The sequence below is a fragment of the Eumetopias jubatus genome, unplaced genomic scaffold, assembly GCF_037043125.1.
Source record: "Eumetopias jubatus isolate StellerSeaLion01/CBP00866 unplaced genomic scaffold, mEumJub1_p1.0 scaffold_3, whole genome shotgun sequence".
NCBI lineage: Eukaryota > Metazoa > Chordata > Mammalia > Carnivora > Otariidae > Eumetopias > Eumetopias jubatus.
In genome coordinates, this window is record NW_028274809.1 from 119,573,851 (window position 1) to 119,594,573 (window position 20,723).

The 20,723-nt window shown below is 36.8% G+C and overlaps 1 protein-coding gene across 1 annotated transcript in view; it reads right to left on the bottom strand.

Annotated features, from left to right (window-relative positions):
* Positions 1-20,723, bottom strand: part of LOC114211960 (phospholipid-transporting ATPase IB-like) — a 229,618-nt gene that overhangs the window by 110,392 nt on the left and 98,503 nt on the right. Inside the window, exons 25-27 of the mRNA XM_088021973.1 lie at positions 19,650-19,833; positions 6,529-6,639; positions 4,290-4,364 (exon numbers count right to left, since the gene is read on the bottom strand). Coding sequence (XP_087878099.1) covers positions 4,290-4,364; positions 6,529-6,639; positions 19,650-19,833 — 370 coding nt within the window. The remainder of the gene's footprint in view (positions 1-4,289; positions 4,365-6,528; positions 6,640-19,649; positions 19,834-20,723) is intronic.

The window sequence follows — 20,723 nt, forward strand, 5'->3', positions numbered from 1 at the left end:
GACAGCAACTAAAGCAAGCATTATTCTTTGTCAATCCTTTTTTTTTTTTTTTTTTGGTCTTATTACACTGGCTAGGACCTAAGGATGATGTTGAATAGAAGTGGTAAGAACATACATTCTTCTCCTGTTCTTCATCTTAAGGGAACAGGCTTTGCCATTAGGTATGATGTTAGCTGTAGGTTTTTCATAGAAGCACTTAGTGCTCATCAGAAACCAATGGCTGGTGCTGGTGTAGATTGGGGTCCCAGGGCTCGTGGAGGTGGTAGGTTGGCTAGGACACCCAGACCCTGTTCATTAAAGAGAGTTTAAGTCTCTGAATGTAAGTGTTGATTTACTTAACTTGCCATTTAATTATATCAATATCTGCTTCATTTCTAATTAGTTTCTAATAAGCTATGTTATTCTTACATAGAATTCTGTGTTATCAACAAGTTAACACTTTATAATTAAGAAATATCAATCTTCATCACTAGCCATATTTATTTTTCTGAAGGCTATTATTTCTGTTATTAATATAGCCACTTTGGCTTTTTTTTTAAATTATTGTTTACAAAGTAAATCTTTTCCCATCCTTTTCCTTTTTACCTATCTGTGCCTTTATATTTGAAGTAGGTTTTGATTTTGTTAATCCAATCTGACAATATCTGCCTTTTAATTAAATATTTAGACCACTTACATTTCAGTGTAATTATAAATGTGGTTGGATTTAAATCTCCCATCTTCCTATTTTTTCTATTTGTTGCATTTCATCTTCCTCTCTACCTTATTTACTGACTTCTTTTGAAGTAATTGAAATATTAAGATTTTATCTCCATTATTCATTAGCCATAACTTTTGGGGGTTTTAGTTCTTTAAGGTTTACAGTATATATATATGCAATGTATCACAAAATTCAAATAATAGTACATTCTCAAATCCCTCCTCCCATTCTTTGTGCTATACTTATCAGACATTTTTATTCTAAATTAATGACAAATCCCAGAATACATAATGAATTTTGCTTTAACAGTTATCTGTCATCATGACTGAAAATGAGGGGAAAAGGGTAAGTCTTTTATTAATTCCCATATAATTAACATTTCTGTTCCTCTTTATTTCTTTGGATAGATCCAAATTTCATCCTGGTATACTTTTCCTTTTGTTTGAAGAGCTTCCTTTAACATTTCAAGTATTATAGGTCTTCTGGTGATATATTTTCATTTTCTTGGTTTATTTTCAAAAGACATTTTAGCTGGATATAGAATTTGGGGTTAATGGATTTTTCTTTCTTTAAGATCTTTAAAGATATTCCATTGTCTTCTGCCCTGCATGGTTTTCAATGAGAAATCTGCTTTTACTCCTACATTTATTTTCTATACATAATATTTACCTGGTTGATTTAAAGATTATTCTCTTGGTCACAGATTTGCAACAATTAGGTTAAGAAGAACATTTGTGTGTTTTTCTGATTTTTCTCTCTGTGCTTCTATAATTGCTATGTCTTCATATTTACTGATCCTATTTCTGAAGTTTCTAATTTGCTCTTAATCCCATCCAGAAAAATGTCCATTTTCTATTGTATTTTTCATCATAAGGTTCTATTTGGTTCTTTTCTATATCTTCTGTTTTTCTCATTATGTTCATTTCTTCCTTTATATTCTTGCACATGTTTATAAGATTTAAAATACCTGTTTTAAGTTCTTACCTACTCTTTCCAACAACAATTTTTGTATCTGCTCTCATTGACTTATTTTTCACATTATGGATCTTATTTTCCTATTTCTTGCATGACCGATATCTTTTATTGGATGCACAACTATGAATTCTGTGTTCTTGAGTACTTAATTTTGTTCTTTATTTGTATATATTAGATATTTTCTGTGGCTTTGGAGCCCCCTTAGCCTCTATTTCTTTTTTTTCTTTTTTATTTATTTTTATTTTTTATGTTCAATTAGCCAACATATAGTACATCATTAGTTTTTGATGTAGTGTTCAACAATTCATTAGTTGCATATAACACCCAGTGCTCATCACCACATGTGCCCTCCTTAATACCCATCACCCGATTACCCCATCCCCCCACTCCGCTCCCTTCTGTAACCCTCAGTTTGGTTCCTGGAGTCCAGAGTCTCTCATGGTTTATCTCCCTCTCTGATTCCTTCCCATTTAGTTTTCCCTCCCTTCCCCTGTGGTCCTCCATGCTATTCCTTATGTTCCACATATGAGTGAAACCATCTGATAATTGACTTCCTCTGCTTGACTTATTTCACTTAGCATCATCCCCTCCAGTTCCATCCATGTCGATGCAAATGGTGGGTTTTCATCCTTTCTGATGGCTGAGTAATATTCCATTGTATATATGAACCACATCTTCTTTATCCATCACCTGTTGAAGGACAGCTCAGCTCTTTAAATACTGTTTGCCTGTGTCTGATTTGCAGGTAAGTGACTTGCAAATTAGTTTGATGGTTTTTTTAAGGTTGCTTTTAAGTTTTCTTATGATGGGCCCAGAATAGTGTTTATTATAGGTCTAATTTATCCTTATTTTTAAAAGTGTAACTTGATTAAGTTTTCCCAATATCATATGTAACTAGTTATTCCTAGCCCTGAATTAACTCCAAGAATTCATCCTAATGCTTTCTGGTAGTTCTTTCCCTAGCTTTGGGTAGATTTTTCTCATGCATACACAAACTAGAACCAAAGTCTCAAGGGGGCTCTCTATAGATCTTCAGTCATTCTTTCTGTCTCTCTCTCAGTACAGTTTCCTCTTTGACATTCTAGCTACCTGGGCCCACTGAGCTCCAACCTCTGTGTCTTCAACTCATTAAGACACCTGGGCTTTCTTTTGGATCCATCTTCTTGCACTGTGGCTTGGAAATAGTCCTTCTCTCAAGGATCACAGCCATGAGCAGCCTTTTGTTTAATTTTTGAAAACCATTGTTTTATATATTTTGGCTGACACTGTAGGTTATTTCTGGTAGGAGGGTAATTCCTATAGCAGTTAGTCATGCATGGGCAGAAGCAGAAATAATGCAGGACCTCCAGAAACAGTATGAATACCTATTTAAATGTAGTTATTAAATAAGCAATCTAGCTCTCTTATGGCCAGTAACTATTTGATGTCCGAGGCTTCATCTTTCTCCCATCTGTAAAATATATATGTAATGAGATAAGATTTAATAAGTCAGTGGATATTAAGTCATCATATTATCCTAAAATGTCCACAATTTTAAGTTTCCCACTGAAGCCATCATTTACTGCATATATATATATATATATATATATATATGTATATATAAAATTCTATTGACCAATACCTGTGGCCTATGCATTCATAGTGAATTTTCTCACACACAGATTCTGCCAGCCCAGGAAACTTAAAAAAAAAAAAAATTGAGTATTGTCACCTGGTAGAGACAAATATGTGTATGACCTCAGGTTCACTGATATAGTGCTCTAGGCAAATATGTCTAGAATTGACATGTACACAACTGTAACTATTCATAGCACTAGACATTTTTATATTATTGGACACTCAATGACTTGTCTGTGCTGTTTCAGAATTCAAGCTGCTAGAAGACAGAATGTTATGGATCCAGATTCTAATATGTTAAGATAATGCAGTACAAAAGAAAGGTCATGATACATTCACTGGGAGCCTAATTTTTATGCTAGGTTTCCCTGACCTCTAATCTTTAAACTGGAATAATAAACAAACAAAAAATTTAAAGGTGAATTAAAAAACCATTTAACCATACTGTTTATTTCTAGTTTTTTAATTTAAAATGAGTTAAGTAATGGTATGGGATTGTTAGTTTCAGAAGATTCCATTTATTTATTATAGGACTTCATATCAAAATTCATCATTTCCTACAAACACAGGGTTAAAATATTTACAAAAGGACAAATTTTCTACCAGGAGGTTTAAAAGGCTGGGGAACTACACTATAAACACACACCCACATACACAGATATAAATAAATGTATTATATGTATTAAGTAGAATGGAAAGAAGTAGAGTTCAATAATAATTACTTGGCTTAAAAGCCTAAAAACATTGTACAGGCATATAGTAAGGAGGTTTTGGACATATTATCAAAATGCATTGTATAGAAATTTAATGTAGTTGCTATAGAATGATCTCCTATGATTGAAACCATGTGTGGAGAGTATGGGCTTCTGCAAGATGTGTTGTAGCAACAAAGGCTCTAAAGATGTATTTGTGCTGCCTGCTATGTGCAGATGATTGACTTAGATACACTTCCCAGACATAAACAGCATGCTATCAAATAAAGATGGAGAATGCTTACCACATTGTACAAGCTTATGCACCAATGTTCAAATATAATCTGCCCAGAAAATCCATTAACAAAGGCAAACCAAAGCTGAAAGAGAAGAAAGTTCAAGAAGTTTTATATTGACCTAAGTGTTTCCATTCACTGAAGTACTTTATCATTTTTTTTCCATGTCATCAAATGGGATTTTACCAAAATGTAAACAAAATCAAGCTTGAGTATTTGAGCCTAACAGAAAGCCAGTCCATTTATTTTAGAATTTTTATTTCATTCTTTGTTACTGTACTGTCTCTATCAAAAAATAATTTCAATGAAATATTTAGATCTCATTGTCCAATAATGCATTGCTTCAGTAAAGAATGATACTGAGTTGTAAAGGTTCAGAATGATTTTGTCTATGGCTTCAGCAAATTGTAGCATCTGCAACTAATAATATTTGTAAATGGCCCAGCCAAAGAAAGGAGACCTCCTAATTCAAAAAGATCTATGCCCCTCTATGTTTATTGCAGCATTATTTACAATAGCAAAAATATGGAAGCAACCTAGGTGTTCATCAATAGAAGAATGGATAATGAGGTTACATACACTCACATATATATATGTATATCTCCAATGAAAGTATGAGATTCCACCATTTGCAACAGCATGGATGGATTTGAGTTTGTAAGTGTTACTTTTTGGAAGAGTTTGAGGAAGATTGGTGTTAATTTTTCTTTGAATGATTGGTATAATTTTCCAGGGAGGTGTTTGATTACTGATCTCATCTCCTTACTATAGTCTGTTCATATTTTCTATTTCTTCATTATTTGCCCAGCTGATTTTTGACAAAGGTGGAAAATCAATTTAATGGAAGGATAACCTTTTCATTAAATAGTACTGAAGTAATTGGATCTACATAGGCAAAATAACTAGACAATCTAAACCCTCCACTGCACACAAAAATTAACTGAAAATGAACCATGACATTAAGTGTAAAACACTTTTAGAGAACTACATAGAGGAAAATCTTTGGAATCTAGAGCTAGGCAAAGAGTTTTTTGACATAGAACCAAAAGCATGATCCATAAAAGGAAAATATATAAATCAGACCACATCAAAATTAAAAACTTTTGTACTCTGAAAGACTATTGAGACGACAGAAGAAGATATGAAGATAGCAAATAAGTACATGAGAAGATGTTCAACATCATTAGCCCCTACGGAAATGCAGTTTAAAACCACAATGACGTATCACTACCCATCTATCAGAATGGCTAAAAAAATAGTGATAACATCAAGTGCTGGTAAAGATCCAGAGAAACAAGATAACAGATGCTTTGCTGGTGGGAACTGAAAATGGTAAAGTCCCTCTGGAAAATAGTTGGGAGTTTCTTTTAAAACTAAACATGCACTTCCCATATGAACCAGCAATTGTACTCTTGGATATTTGTCCTAAGTAAGTGAAAACTTGTGTTTGCACAAAACCTACACACAAATGCTCTTCAACAGGTGGATGATAAATGTTATGGTAAGGGAACAAATGATACAGGGAATAACTTGTATCGATCTCAAGGGAATTATACTGACTGAAAAAATCCGATCTCAAAAGGTTATATACTACATGATTCCACTTTCATAACATTCTTGAAAGAACAAACTTACCAGGATAGGGAACAGATTAGTCACTGTCAGGGTTAGGGATGGATGTGGCTATAAAGGGATAGCATGAGGGGGATCCTTGTGGTGAGGGAACAGGTCTATATCATTGGGGGAGGGTTGGGGAGGGCAAGAGGCCTCTGCCTTGATTTCTATGGTGTTTACATCAGTCTACGTGTGTATAAAAGTACACAGAATCACACACACAAGTATGTGTAAAGCTGGTGAAATATGAAAAAACTCTGTTGGTTATATCCTGGTTTTGGTATTGTCCTGGAGTTATTCAAGGTGTTCTTTAGGGAAAATTGGGTGAATGTTTCACAGGACCTCCTAAAAATATTTTTGTAACTTCCTTTGAATCTATAATTATTTCAAAATAAAATATTTAAAAATATATTTCCATAGCCAAATTAAAGGCTTAACAAGTATTTTTTAAGTCAGGATGGTGGGGTTAGAAGATTCAAATTTACTGAATAACTTAGAGTGAAAACCTAAAACAGAATTAGGTAATGGTAATTTAAGTGATACAAATATGGGGGAAAAAAACCCTAAACTACCAAGCCTGATGTCAAAGAAAGACCTAACTTTTCCATGAAAGAAGGTGTATCTCTTTTCTTACCTCAATAATGTATAACACTACATTTTTGTAGAAACAATACAATATGCATTTCGTCACTCGAAAATGATTCCAAGCTCCATGAACCAACAGAAGCTTCTCCAAGTAGCTAAACTAAAAGAAGGAAACAACAGTCATTTGCAAGTTCAAAGGGACCTACCAGTTAGTGACAAAACCCACAAAACGTCATTTTCTCAGCATTTCACATTTCAGTTTCCACTCTAGAAAATATAACACAGAAGGAAGAAGAGTGAAACCAGTTTCACAACCTGACATGGCAGTTCTCTATAAAGAAATTTGTTTAAAGCTTTATAAAATTCACCTCTCTTATCACTAAAACAAATCTTTTTAACATATTTTTTTGCCCAGTAAATGCCGCTTAGATTTTCACTTGGAACATGCAAGACTTTTAATCTGATGCACATCTGGGACTTTAATCATAGTAATGGGACAGACTTATTTAATGAAAGGAACATCCTATTAGAAACAAGAACTCAGGCTAAATCACTCATCTTTTTTTTTTTTAATGTGTGATCAGGTGTAAGTAACAAAGTCTTACAGGAATCAGTTCCCCACTTCGTATAATAAATAAAAAGTTAAAATTAAAAATGAAGGTTACATGCAGCTTCTGCAGTGTTGTGAACCTCCTTACCCTCATCTACATACATACTTTCATAGCAGTTATTACCTTCTAAGAAACGACAGGCACTACTGTATATTTTTGTTTCCTACAATGGAAGCTCTGAGAGAGTAGGTCTCATTGTTGACTTTACTGATGAATCCTAAACACCCAGAAACATGCCCAAAATATGGTATTCGCTCAGTGAACATTTTTTTGAATGACTGTTCAGGAGAGTTATTCCACAAAATGAAGTAATTCAGTAATTTAATGACTCCTGGAATTAAATACTCACTTCAAAGTGGCACCAGGTAGTACATATGAAAAACCTTAAACTTTCAAAAAAAGAGCACTTAAGATTTTGGATCATGAGAGAGCAGGATAGGGAAGAAGATGCTCAGTGAATTAAAGAAAGGTTTTTGTTCGTTTATAACCAGAACTTGACATTAAACTTGAGTCACTATAGAAAACATTCCTATTGCCTCAGTGTTTAGCTTTGCAGTGGTTGAAGGTCAGAGTTCCATTTCTTGGGATGACTTAAAAATATTAAGAAATTTGGAGAAGGAAGTGAATAATTTACACTTTTCAGAGAATAAAATGATCCGGGTTATGAGTAGAATGTTATACTGATATACTCTGAAAAGGGAAATTTCTTCATTACCCAGAAAGAGCAGAGTAAAAGACATTTGTTTGACCACTGCTGCAGAATACATATGAAAGGCTGGAGGCAGATGGGGCAGAAATGGGAAAATTTCCACTTACAGTTCTGGGAATAAGATTCATTCTGCAAAAGTATAAGGTGGCACACATCACTGGCAGAATACCTTCTCCCCCTCTACAGTCAAAGCTGCTCTTGGGTCAAATCAAATCAATCTCCTGCATTAGTAGCTGTCTTGGTGTGGCACTTTAGGGGTGGGTGGAAGGAAGAAGAGAAAACTTGGAAGGTCTGTTCCAAGACGGTGACACAGGAAGACTCTCAACTCAGACCTCCTTCATAGACACACCAAATTTACACCTATTTACATAGGAATTCCTCCGGAGGGCTGACTGAATAGCTTCTGCACCACAAAAGATGGAGACACGGTACGAAAAAGAATCCCCACCCCTGACACTGCAAACGGCAGTGGGGAGCAACAGCAGTACTTAAGGACCATGAGTGGATTCATCTGCCCTGGGGTGCAGGAAAAAAGCCACAGTCTAAAAAGGTAACTAGAATATAAAGGAACCAGCCCCAGAACCCTCCCAAACAGCAGAGGAGCCCCTAGAACTCTCTCCAAGTTAGAAGGGCTAATGAATACCATCGTTTGTGTGGGGAAAAAAAAAAGCCACAGTTTAAAAGAGCAACTAGAATATAAAAGAGCCAACCCTAAAACTCTGACAAATAGTGTGGGGAGCTGCTAGAAAACTCTAAGTTGGAGGGACTGCTGAGTGCCACAGTTTGTTCCCTTTCCACCTTGATAGTGTAGATGGGAGAATACTTTGGGTGCCCTAGCCAGTCTACGACCTCAGTGAGCCCTAGGCCCCTAGCCCACATCAGCCCAACTGTCCTACCAAGGTGGCTCCAGCATGGCACACACCGGGACAACCCAGGTCAGCACTCACTACAATGCCAGCCATCACACCAAGGTGACACAGGAGCAAAGCACCCCAGAACACTCCTGGCCCACACCAGTTTGGTTCTGCACCACTCACCAGGGTATACCCTGAGCAGAGTGCCCTGAGAACCCCTTGGGCCATACACACCTCAGCTCCAACCACCCTACACAGAAAGCCTAGGAACCTATAGCTTGAGCCTGCATTTGCACCAGCTACCTGCCAGGGTGCTCCCTGTGTGGAGTACCCAAAGACAGCCAGCTTATACGCACTTCAGCTTCAGCTGTCCTTCCAGGACACCCTCAGCATAGAGAGACTTAGGAACATCCTCTTACATGCCTAGTTCAGCTCAGGCCATCCCACCAGGGTAGCTCTAGCAAAGAATGCCTTGGGAATCCCATCCCACGCCAGGCACAGCTCCAGCCAGGCAGCCAAAGTGACCAGGCACACATAGTCTACATAAGGGACAACCATACACAAGATCATTTCCTTAAGTTTAGGAGAAGCAGCTGTTCTCCCTAATTCATAAAAACAAACACAGAGAACCAAGTAAAATGAGAAGACAGAGGAATATGAAAGAACAAGACAAAAACCTAAAAGAGAGAAAGAACTAAACAAAACAGATAACCAACCTACCTGATAAAGGGTTTAAAGTAATGGTCATAAAGATGTTTACCAGACTAGAGAAAAGAGTGGATAAACTCAGTGAGACCTTCAACAAAGAAAATATAAAAAAAGAACCAATCAGGGTTGAAGAATACAAAAAAAAAAAAACTAGAAAAAAAATACAATAATTGAAATAAAGAATACACTAGAGGGAATTGAAGGTAGATTAGAGGATGCAGAAGAATGGACCAGCAATGATAAAGAGATCAATAGACAAGAGGATATAATTGTAGTTATCTATGTACCCAACATAGGAGCACCTAAATAAAGCAAATATTAATAGACACAAAGGGAAAACTTGATAGCAATATGATAAATAGTAGGGGACTATAACACCCCACTCATATCAATGAATAGATCATCCAGGTAGAAAGTGAGTAAGGAAACAGCGTCTTTGAACAACACATTAGACCAGATGGACTTGACATATACAGAAAATACCATCCAAAAACAACAGAATACACATTCTTTTCAAGTGCACATGGAACATTCTCCAGGATACATCATGTTGGGCCACAAAAGAAGCCTAAATAAATTTCAGAAGATTAAAATCATACCAAGCATCTTTTTTGACTACAACTGGTATGAATGAAGCTAGACATCAATTACAAGGAAAAAAACAGAAAAAGCACAAACATGTGGAGACTAAACAATATGGCACTAAACAGCCACTGGGTCAATGAAGAAATCAAATAAGAAATTAAAAAATACATGGAGGAGATAGTCCAAGATAACAGAGGAGTAGAAGATCTTAGTATTGTCTGGTCCCAGGAATTCAGCTAGATAGCTATCAAATCATTCTGAACACCTGCGAACTCAATCAGAGATCTGAGAAAAGATTAGCTGAAACTCTACAAATAGAAAAGCTACCACATTCTGCAAGAATGACAAGACAGAAAAACTCACCTCAAAAAAGAGAACAAGAAAAAAAAAAAGAGAACAAGGAGCAGTACTGACTGCCAGGGACCTAATCAGTATGGATGTAAATAAGATATCAGAACTAGAGTTCAGAATAGTGGTTACAAAGATACTAGCTGGGCTTGAAAAAAAAGCATAGTAGACACTAGAGAATCCCTTTCTGGAGACATAAAAGAACTAAAATCTAATCAAGTCAAAATCAAAAAAGCTATTAATGAGATGCAATAAAAAATGGAGGCTCTAACTGCGAGGATAAATGAGGCAAAAGAAAGAATTAGTGATACAGAAGACAAAATGATGGAGAATAAAGAAGCTGAGAAAAAGAGATAAACAACTACTGGATCATGAGGGGAGAATTTGAGAGATAAGTGATACCATAAAGAGAAACAATGTTAGAACAATTAGAATCCAAGAAGAGGAAAGGAGGGGGGCAGAAGGTATATTGGAGCAAATTATAGTGGAGAACTTCCTAATCTGGGAAAGGAAACAGGCATCAAAATCCAGGAGGCACAGAGAATCCCCTTCAAAATTAATAAAAATAGCTCAACACCTCAACATATAATAGTGAAACTTGCAAATCTCAGAGACAAAGAGAAAATCCTGAAAGCAGCTTGGGACAAGAGGTCCATAACCTAAAAGGGTAGAAACATCAGACTGGCAGCAGACCTATCCACAGAGATCTGCCAGGCCAGAAAGGACTGGCATGATATATTCAGGGTACTAAATGAGAAAAATATGCAGCCAAGAATACTTTATCCAGAAAGGGTCATTCAAAATAGGAGAGATAAAAAGCTTCCAGGACAAACAGAAACTAAAAGAATTTGTGATCACTAAACCAGCCCTGCAAGAAATATTACAGGGGATCCTTTAAGCAAAGAGAAAGCCCAAAAGTAACATAGACCAGAAAGGAACAGAGACAGTATACAGAAACAGTGACTTTACAGGTAATACAATGGCACCAAATTCATATCTTCAATAATTACTCTGAATGTAAATGGACTAAATGCTCCAGTCAAAAGGAGGAATCAGATTGGATAAAAAAACAAAAAAACTAAAAACAAACAAAAAAACAAGACCTGTCCATATGCTGTCTACAAGACTCATTTTAGACCCAAAGACACCTCCTGATTGAAAGTGAGGGGGTGTAAAACCATTTATCATGCTAATGGGCATCAAAAGAAATCTGAGGTAGCAATCCTTATATCAGACAAATTAGATTTTAAACCAAAGACTATAATAAAAGATGAGGAAGGACACTACATCATAATTAAAGGGTCTATACACAAGAAGATATAACAATTGCAAATATTTATGCCCCCAACATGAGAGTAGCCAACTATATAAACCAGTCAATAACAAAATGAAAGAAACACATTATAATAATAAAATAATAGTAAGGGACTTCAACACCCCACTCACTGCAATGGATAGATCATCTAAGCATTAGATCAACAAGGAAACAAGGGCTTTGAATGACACACTGGACCAGATGGAATTCACAGATATATTCAAAGCATTCCATCCTAAAGCAACAGAATACACATTCTTCTCAAGTGCACATGGAACATTCTCCAGAATAGATCACATACTGGGCCACAAATCAGGCCTCAACTGGTACAAAAAGATTGGGATCATTCCCTACATATTTTCAGACCACAATGCTTTGAAACTTGAACTCAATCATAAGAGGAAAGTCGGAAAGAACTCAAATACGTGAAAGCTAAAGAACATCCTACTAAAGAATGAATGGGTTAACCAGGACATTAAGGAAGAATTTAGAAAATTTATGGAAACAAATGAAAACACAACTGTTCAACACCATTGGACTGCAGCAAAGGCGGTCATAAGAGGGAAGTATATACAGGCCTTTCTCAAGAAACAAGAAACGTCTCAAATACACAACCTAACCTTACACTTAAAGGAGCTAGAAAAAGAACAGCAAATATAGCCTAAATCCAGCAGGAGAAGAGAAATAATAAAAGAAGACATATTGGAGATCATCAGAAGATAATTAGATAGATAGATAGATGGTAATCAGATAGAAGATAATCAGATAATCAGAAGATTAGAGCAGAAATCAATGAAATAGAAACCAAAAGAACAGTAGAACAGATCAACAAAACTAGGAGCTGGTTCTTTGAAAGATTTAGTAAGATTTATAAACCCCTGGCCAGGCTTATCAAAAAGAAAAGAGAAAGGACACAAATAAATAAAATCATGAATAAAAGAGGAGAGATCACAACCAACACCAAAGAAATACAAATAATTATAAGAACATATTATGAGCAACTATATGCCAACAAATTAGGCAATCTGGAAGAAATGGATGCATTCCTAGAAACACAAACTACCAAAACTGAAACAGGAAAAAATAGAAAACCTGAACAGAACCATCACCAGCAAGGAAATTGAAACTAATCAAAAATCTCCCAATAAACAACAGTCCAGGGCCAGATGGCTTGCCAGGGGAATTCTACCAAACATTTAAAGAAGAATTAATACCTATTCTTGTGAAGCTCTTTCAAAAAAGAGAAATGGAAGGAAAACTTCTAAAATCTATGAGGCCAACATTACCTTGATCCCCAAACCAAAGACCCCACCATAAAGGAGAACTACACACCAATATCCCTGATGAACATGTATGCAAAAATTCTCACCAAGATACTAGTCAATAGGATCCAACAGTACATTAAAAGGATTATTCACCATGACCAAATGGGATTTATTCCTGGGTTGCAAGGATGGTTCAGTGTCTGCAAATCAATCAATGTGATGCACTACATTAATAAAAGAAAGAACAAGAACCATATGATCCTCTCAGTAGAGATAAAGCATTTGACAAAGTACAGCATCCTTTCTTGATTAAAACTCTTCAAAGTGTAGGGATAGAGGGAACATACCTCAATATCACAAAAGCCATATACAAAGAGCCCACAGTGAATATCATTCTCAATGGGGAAAAACTGAGCTTTTCCCCTAAGGTCAGGAACACAACTGTTGTTCAATATAGTATTAGAAATCTTAGCCTCAGCAATCAGACAATGAAAAGAAATAAAAGACATCCAAATTGGCAAAGAAGAAGTCAAACTCTCATTCTTCACAGATATGATACTCTATGTGGAAAAGATTCCACCCCAAACTTGCTAGAACTCATATAGGAATTCAGCAAAGTGGCAGGATATAAAATCAATGCACAGAAATCAGTTGCATTTTTATACACTAACAGGAAAAAGAGAAATTAAGGAGTCGATCCCATTTACAATTGCACCAAAAACCATAAGATACCTAGGAATAAACCTAACCAAAAAGGCAAAGGAAACTATAGAACTATAGAACACTCATGAAAGAAATTGAGGAAGACACAAAGAAATGGAAAAACGTTCCATACTCATGGATTGGAAAAATTAATATTGTTAAAATGTCCATACTACCCCAAGTAATCTATAGGCTCAATGCAATTCCTGTCAAAATAACAATATTTTTCATAGAAATAGAATAATTCTAAAATTAGTATGGAACCACGAAAGATCCCAAGTAGCCAAAGCAATCTTAAGAAGAAAAATGCCAGAGGTATCACAATCCCAGATTTCAAGATATAGTACAAAGCTATAATAATCAAAACAGTGTGATACTGGCACAAAAACAGACACATAGATCAATGGAACAGAATAGAGAGCTGTCAAAATACCATCAACTTTTTTCACAGAACTGGAACAAATCCTAAAATTTGTATGGAACCAGAAAAGACCCCTAATAGCCAAAGGAATGTTGAAAAAGAAAAGCAAAGGGGCACCTGAGTGGCTCAGCTGGTTAAGCGTCTGCCTTCGGCTCAGGTCATGATCCCAGGGTCCTGGGATCGAGTCCCACATTGGGCTCCCTGCTCAGCAGGGAGCCTGCTTCTCCCTCTCTGTCTCTCATGAATAAATAAAATCTTTAAAAAAGAAAAAAGAAAAAGAAAAGCAAAGCTAGTGGCATCACAATTTCGGACTTCAAGCTCTATTACAAAGCTATAATCATCAAGACAGTATGGTACTGGCACAAAAACAGACACACAGATCAATGGAACAGAGTAGAGAACTCAGAAATTGACCCTCAACTCTATGGTCAACTAATCTTCAACAAAGCAGGAAAGAATGTCTAATGGAAAAAAGACAGTCTCTTCAGCAAATGGTATTGGGAAAATTGGACAGCCACATGCAGAAGAATGAAATTGGACCGTTTCCTTACACCATACACAAAAATAGACTCAAAACAGATGAAAGACCTAAATGTGAGACAGGAATCCATCAAAATCCTTGAGGAGAACACAGGGAGCAACCTCTTTGACCTCAGCTGCAGCAACTTCTTGCTAGACACATCTCCAAAGGCAAGGGAAGGGCAAAAATGAACTATTGGGAATCCATTAAATAAAAAAGCTTCTGCACAGCAAAGGAAACAATCAACAAAACCAAAAAACAACTGACAAAATGGGAGAAGATATTTGCAAATGACATATCAGATAAAGGGCTAGTATCCATAATCTATAAAGAACTTATCAAACTCAACACCCAAAGAACAAATAATCCAATCAAGAAATGGGCAGAAGACATGAACAGACATTTCTCCAAAGAAGACACACAAATGACCAACAAACACATAAAAAGATGCTCAACATCCCTTGGCATCAGGGAAATACAAATCAAAACCTCAATGAGATACCACCTCACACCAGTCAGAATGACTAAAATTAACAAGTCAAGAAACAACAGATGTTGGCAAGGATGCAGAGAAGGGGGAACCCTCCTACACTGTTGGTGGGAATGCAAGCTGGTGCAGCCACTCTGGAAAACAGTATGGAGTTTCCTCAAAAAATTGAAAATAGAGCTACCCTACGACCTAGCAATTGCACTACTGGATATTTACACCAAAGATACAAATGTAGGGATCCAAAGGGGCACATGCACCCCAATGTTTATAGCAGCAATGTCCACAATAGCCAAACTATGGAAAGAGCCTAGATGTCCATCAACAGATGAATGGATAAAGAAGATGTAGTATATATATACAATGGAATATTATGCAGCCATCAAAAATGAAATCTCGCCATTTGCAGCAATGTGGATGGAACCTAAAGGGTATTATGCTAAGGGAAATAAGTCAGTCAGAGAAAGACAATTTTAGTATGATCTCACTGATATGCGGAATTTAAGAAACAAGGCAGAGGATTATAGGGGAAGAGAGAAAAAAATGAAACAAGATGAAACCAGAGAGGGAGACAAACCATAAGAGACTCTTAATCTCAGGAAACAAATTGAGGGTTGCTGGAGGGTTGGGGTTGTGGGAGGATGGGGTGGCTGGGTGATAGACATTGGGGAGGGTATGTGCTATGTGTAAGCACTGTGAATTGTGTAAGACTGTTGAATCACAGACCAGTACCTCTGAAACAAATAATACGTTATATGTTAAAAAAAAAAAACAAAAAAAACAAAAAAACAGCAGCAGCTAGCAGGAACGGAAAAATGAAGGGGGGGAAATCAGAGGGGGAGACGAACCATGAGAGACTATGGACTCTGTAAAACAAACTGAGGATTCTAGAGGGGAGGGGGGTGGGGGGATGGGTTAGCCTGGTGATAGGTATTAAGGAGGGTACGTACTGCATGGAGCACTGGGTGTTGTACGCAGACGATGAATCATGGAACAGTGCATCAAAAACAAATGATGTAATATATGGTGATTAACATAATTAAAAAAAAACTGATGAATCACAGACCTGTACCCCTGAAACAAATAATACATTGTATGTTAATAATAATAAAAAAAAGAATAGAGAGCTGAGAAATATCCCACACTTACATGGCCAATTAATTTACAGCAAAGGAGGCAAGAATATACAATGGGGAAAAAGTCTCTTCAAAAAAGATGTTGGGAAAATTGGAAAGCCACCTGCAAAAGAATGAAACTGGACTACTTTCTTATATAATACAGAAAAGTAAACTCAAAATGAATTAATGACCTAAATGTGAGACCTGAATTCCAGGGCACTTGTGATGAGCACTGGGTGTTGTAGGGGATGAATCACTAAATTCTACACCTGAAACTAATATTACACTGTATGTTAACTAACTGTATTTAAATAAAAACTTGAAAAAGGAAAAAAAAGGCAGCAATCTCCTGGACATTGACCTTTAGCAACACTTTTCTATATATATGTCCTCAGGCAAGGAAAACAAAAGTAAAAATAAATTATGGGGACTACATCAAAACAAAAATCTTTTACACAGCTAAGGAAACCATCAACAAAATGAAAAGGCAACCAACTGACTGAGTGGGAGAAGACATTTGAAAATTATATATTTGATGGGGCAACTGGGTGGCTCAGTCGATGGGCGTCTGCCTTCAGCTCACGTCATGATCTCAGGGTCCTGGGATTGAGTCCGGCATCGGGCTCCCTGCTCAGCAGGGAGCCTGCTTCTCCCTCTCCCACTCCCCCTGCTTGTGTTCCTTCTCTCACTGTGTCTCTCTCTGTCAAATAAATAAAATCTTAAAAAAAAAGAAAATTATATATTTGATAAGGGATAATATTAAAAATATATAATGAAGCTATTCAACTGAGCACCCCAAAACTGTAAATAATCCAATTTAAAAAGGCAGAGGTTTGGGGGAGGTGGGTTTAATAGGTGATGGGGATTAGGGAGTGCACTTGTGATGAACATTGGGTATTTTATGGAAGTGTTGAATCACTATGTTGTACTCCTGAGACTAATATTACACTGTATGTTAACTAACTGGAATTCATATAAAAACTTTAAAAAATGGGGAGAGGACATGAATAGATATTTTTCCGAAGAAGATACACAGATGGCAAACAAACACATGAAAATATTCTCAACATCACCAATCACCTAATTTGCACCAAACATCACCTAATTTGCTGGGAAATGCTAATCAAAACCAAAATAAAATATCACCTCACACCTGTCAGAATGGCTAGAATCAAAAAGACAAGAAATACCAGGTGTTGGTGAGGCTGTGGGGAAAAAGGAACCCTCGTGCACTTTGGTGGGAATACAAACTGGTACAGCCACTGAGGAAAACAGTATTCAGGTTCCTTGAAATATTAAAAATACCGAATAATCTTGTAATTCCACTACTGTGTATTTACCCAAAGAAAACAAAAACACTAACTTGAAAAGGTATTATTGCACCTTTATGTTTACTGAAGCATTACTGACAATAGCCAAGATATGGAAGCAACCTCGGTGTCCATCAATAGGTGAATGGATAAAGAAGATTGTGTGTGTGTGTGTGTGTGTGTGTGTAATGGAATATTGGCCATAAAAAAGAATGAAATCTTGCTTTTTGCGACAACATGAATGGACCTAGTAGATATTGTGCTCAGTAAAGTAAGTCCAACAGAAAAAGATTACTACCATTTGATTTCACTTCTAATGTGGAATCTAAAAAAACAAACAAAAAAGCCAGAAATGTTTTTCTGGATCCCCAGGACTCCTGATACTGGCCAGCTTGGTGTGTCTACAGTGTTTAGTAGTTCAAGGCTTATGTCACATATAATTGCTGAGATCACTGGAAGTATGTATCCTAATAGCATGTAGCAGTTTAGGACACAATTAGGTGAATTTGGTGGCCATTTGCTTATTTACAGACACAGGTGCTCTGATCATGGTTTACTGACACTCTCCCCACCCAACACAAATACTCTAGCACAGAGGAGCCTTAGTTTTCCCTGCTATAAAACCAGAACACTTAACCTGTAAGTAAGAAGAAGGGTCTCAGAATGGATCTGATTCAAACACTGGGGTAATATGCTCTTCATCTATGCTGTAAAATCCTAGGAATCCATTTTGTTACCACTCCAATTTCAGGCATCTGTTTACCTGTGGACAGGGTACTAAATCATCTAGCCCCTCAGGGACAGCCACCATAAGAATAGCCCCAGCAGGGAAGGCCTACTCAGCGTATGGGATTATTCCTAAGGAATGTTCAAGAATTACAGGTGGCTCCTGAATTCAGCAAAATTGAAAAGTGTTATTCTTAGTTGTTCAACTGTGATAAAATACTAGATCCATTAAAAGCTAATCTTAAATTACTGATTAAAATATTCTTCAAAAGTCAAAATATTAATATGTAGAAGGAGGAGGTATTCTTGTTAAACAGCCTAGGATATTACATAAATATACAAAGGCTGTAAATCACAGACCACACACACTGCTTAAATGCCTTCCAATAAATGGTACAGCTACTGTGGAAGGCAGTTTGGCAGTTTCTTACAAAACTAGACATACTTTTATATTTTTACTATATGATCTAGCAATTACATTCTGTGGTATAAATCCAAAGTTGAAAACTCATGTCCACACAAAAAAACCTGCATATGGATATTTATAACAGCTTTATTAATAATTGCCCAAACTTGGAAATAATCAAGATATTTTTCAGTAGACGAATGGATAAAGTATGTCCAGAAAGTGGAATATTACTCATCACTAAATAGAAATGAGCTATCAAGCCATAAAAGACGTGGAGGACACTCCAATGCATATTACTAAGTGAAAGAAGACATACTATATGAATATGACATTCTGGAAAAGACAAAACCATGGAGATAGTACAAAAATCAGTGGTTGCCAAGGGTTCATGCATGGAGAGAATGAAGAATAGGCAGAGTGCAGAGGATTTTTAAGGCAGTAAAACTACTGTGTATGATACTGTGATGGTGGATACTTGTCAATATACATTTCTCCAAACCCATAGAATATACAACACTAAGAGTGAGCCCTAATGTAAACTGTGGACTTTGGGTGATGATAATGATGTGTCAATGTAGGTTCATCAGTTATAACAAATATACTGCTCTGGTGGGGGATGTTGATGATGGGGGAGTTTGTGGAGGAAGGCAGGGAATATATGGCAACTCTATATTTTCTGCTCAATTTTGTTGTGAAGCTATAATTGCTCTAAAATACAGTCTATTTTTTTTAAATGCCTGCCAAGAGGCAATGCCTACTTTTTAAAAAGCAGAAATGGGGAGATTATAAGTCTTTAAGAAATCTCCATTGAGAGACACCACAAAGAAAAGCACACATTACAGACTAAGGAGACTGGGGATTTAGAGATTGTATTAGCAGAGCTATAGATTCTTGGTGGCATCAGTATGACCAACTCCATAACTGCTCAAGGAAAACTTTTTTTGCTGCAAAGTGCATAAGGACAAAACGAAAGAAAACCCCAAATGTGTTGGTAGTTTCATATGAAAAGCAGCTTAAAGAGCGGGGTAGGCCTCGGGGATAGACTCAAGATATTCCAATAATCTCATGCCCACACTACTGACCTGTGCAATGGAATAATCTGAGTTGTTGGTGGCCAGCACGCCCTCATTCCCACTGATTCCCACACCCACGTGGGCCATCTGGATCATCCCAACATCATTAGCACCATCCCCAATGGCAAGAGTGATGGCCCCTACATGCTTCTTAACCAAGTTCACTATTTCTGCCTTCTGGAGGGGAGATAACCTGAAAAAGAAGACAGAAACCACCATTTTTTTACTGTTTTGTTTTTGTTCACAAAGTCTTTAACAAGGAGTCAACAATGATCTACACGTAACCACCTTTAAATATCAGTTACCGGTACATTTCCCAAGTCATTAATTAAGCTTTTTACATATATAAATATGTTCCACCCACCAATCGAAAAAAACAAATGAACAAACAAAAAGCAGAATCAGAATTACAAATGCAAAGAACAAACTGATGGCTGCCGGAGGGGGAGGGAATGGAGGAATGCGCAAAATGGGTGAGGAGGACCTGGAGGTACAGGCTTTCAGTTATGCAATGAGTAAGTCGTAGGGATAAAAGGCACAGCCCAGGGAATACAGGCAGTGAAACTGTAATAGTGTTGTCTGGTGACAGACGGGAGCTCCACTCGTGGTGAGCATCGCATAACATATAGAGATGTCCAATTACGGTGTCCTACTCCTGAAACTAATGTAACATTGTGTGTCAACTACACTCCATTTTTCCTAAAAAGTTCCCTCCCACCCGTACCCAAAATAAAAAGAAAAGCAAAGAAACCACACAGTAACTTCTTTAACATCCAAAAGAAATACACAATAGCAGTTGCCCAGTTTACATGGAGATAAACTCTTCAGTTTGCCTTTCTCCCCATCACTCCCTGTTGCCTAACACTGGTCTGCTCTATTAATTTATATCATCTACCTAAACGAGAGCAAGAAGTGAAGATTTCTGAAACTATATGAAGGCATTTACCCAAAGGATAGCCTGTAGACTAGCCTATGAAAATCAAAGTACCTTCAAGTGAACTTGAAAAATACAAGGAGATGTAAAAACATGAAGGTGTCAGTCAGGCGAGTCTGTGGTAACAACAAACAAAAGCAAAGTAACCT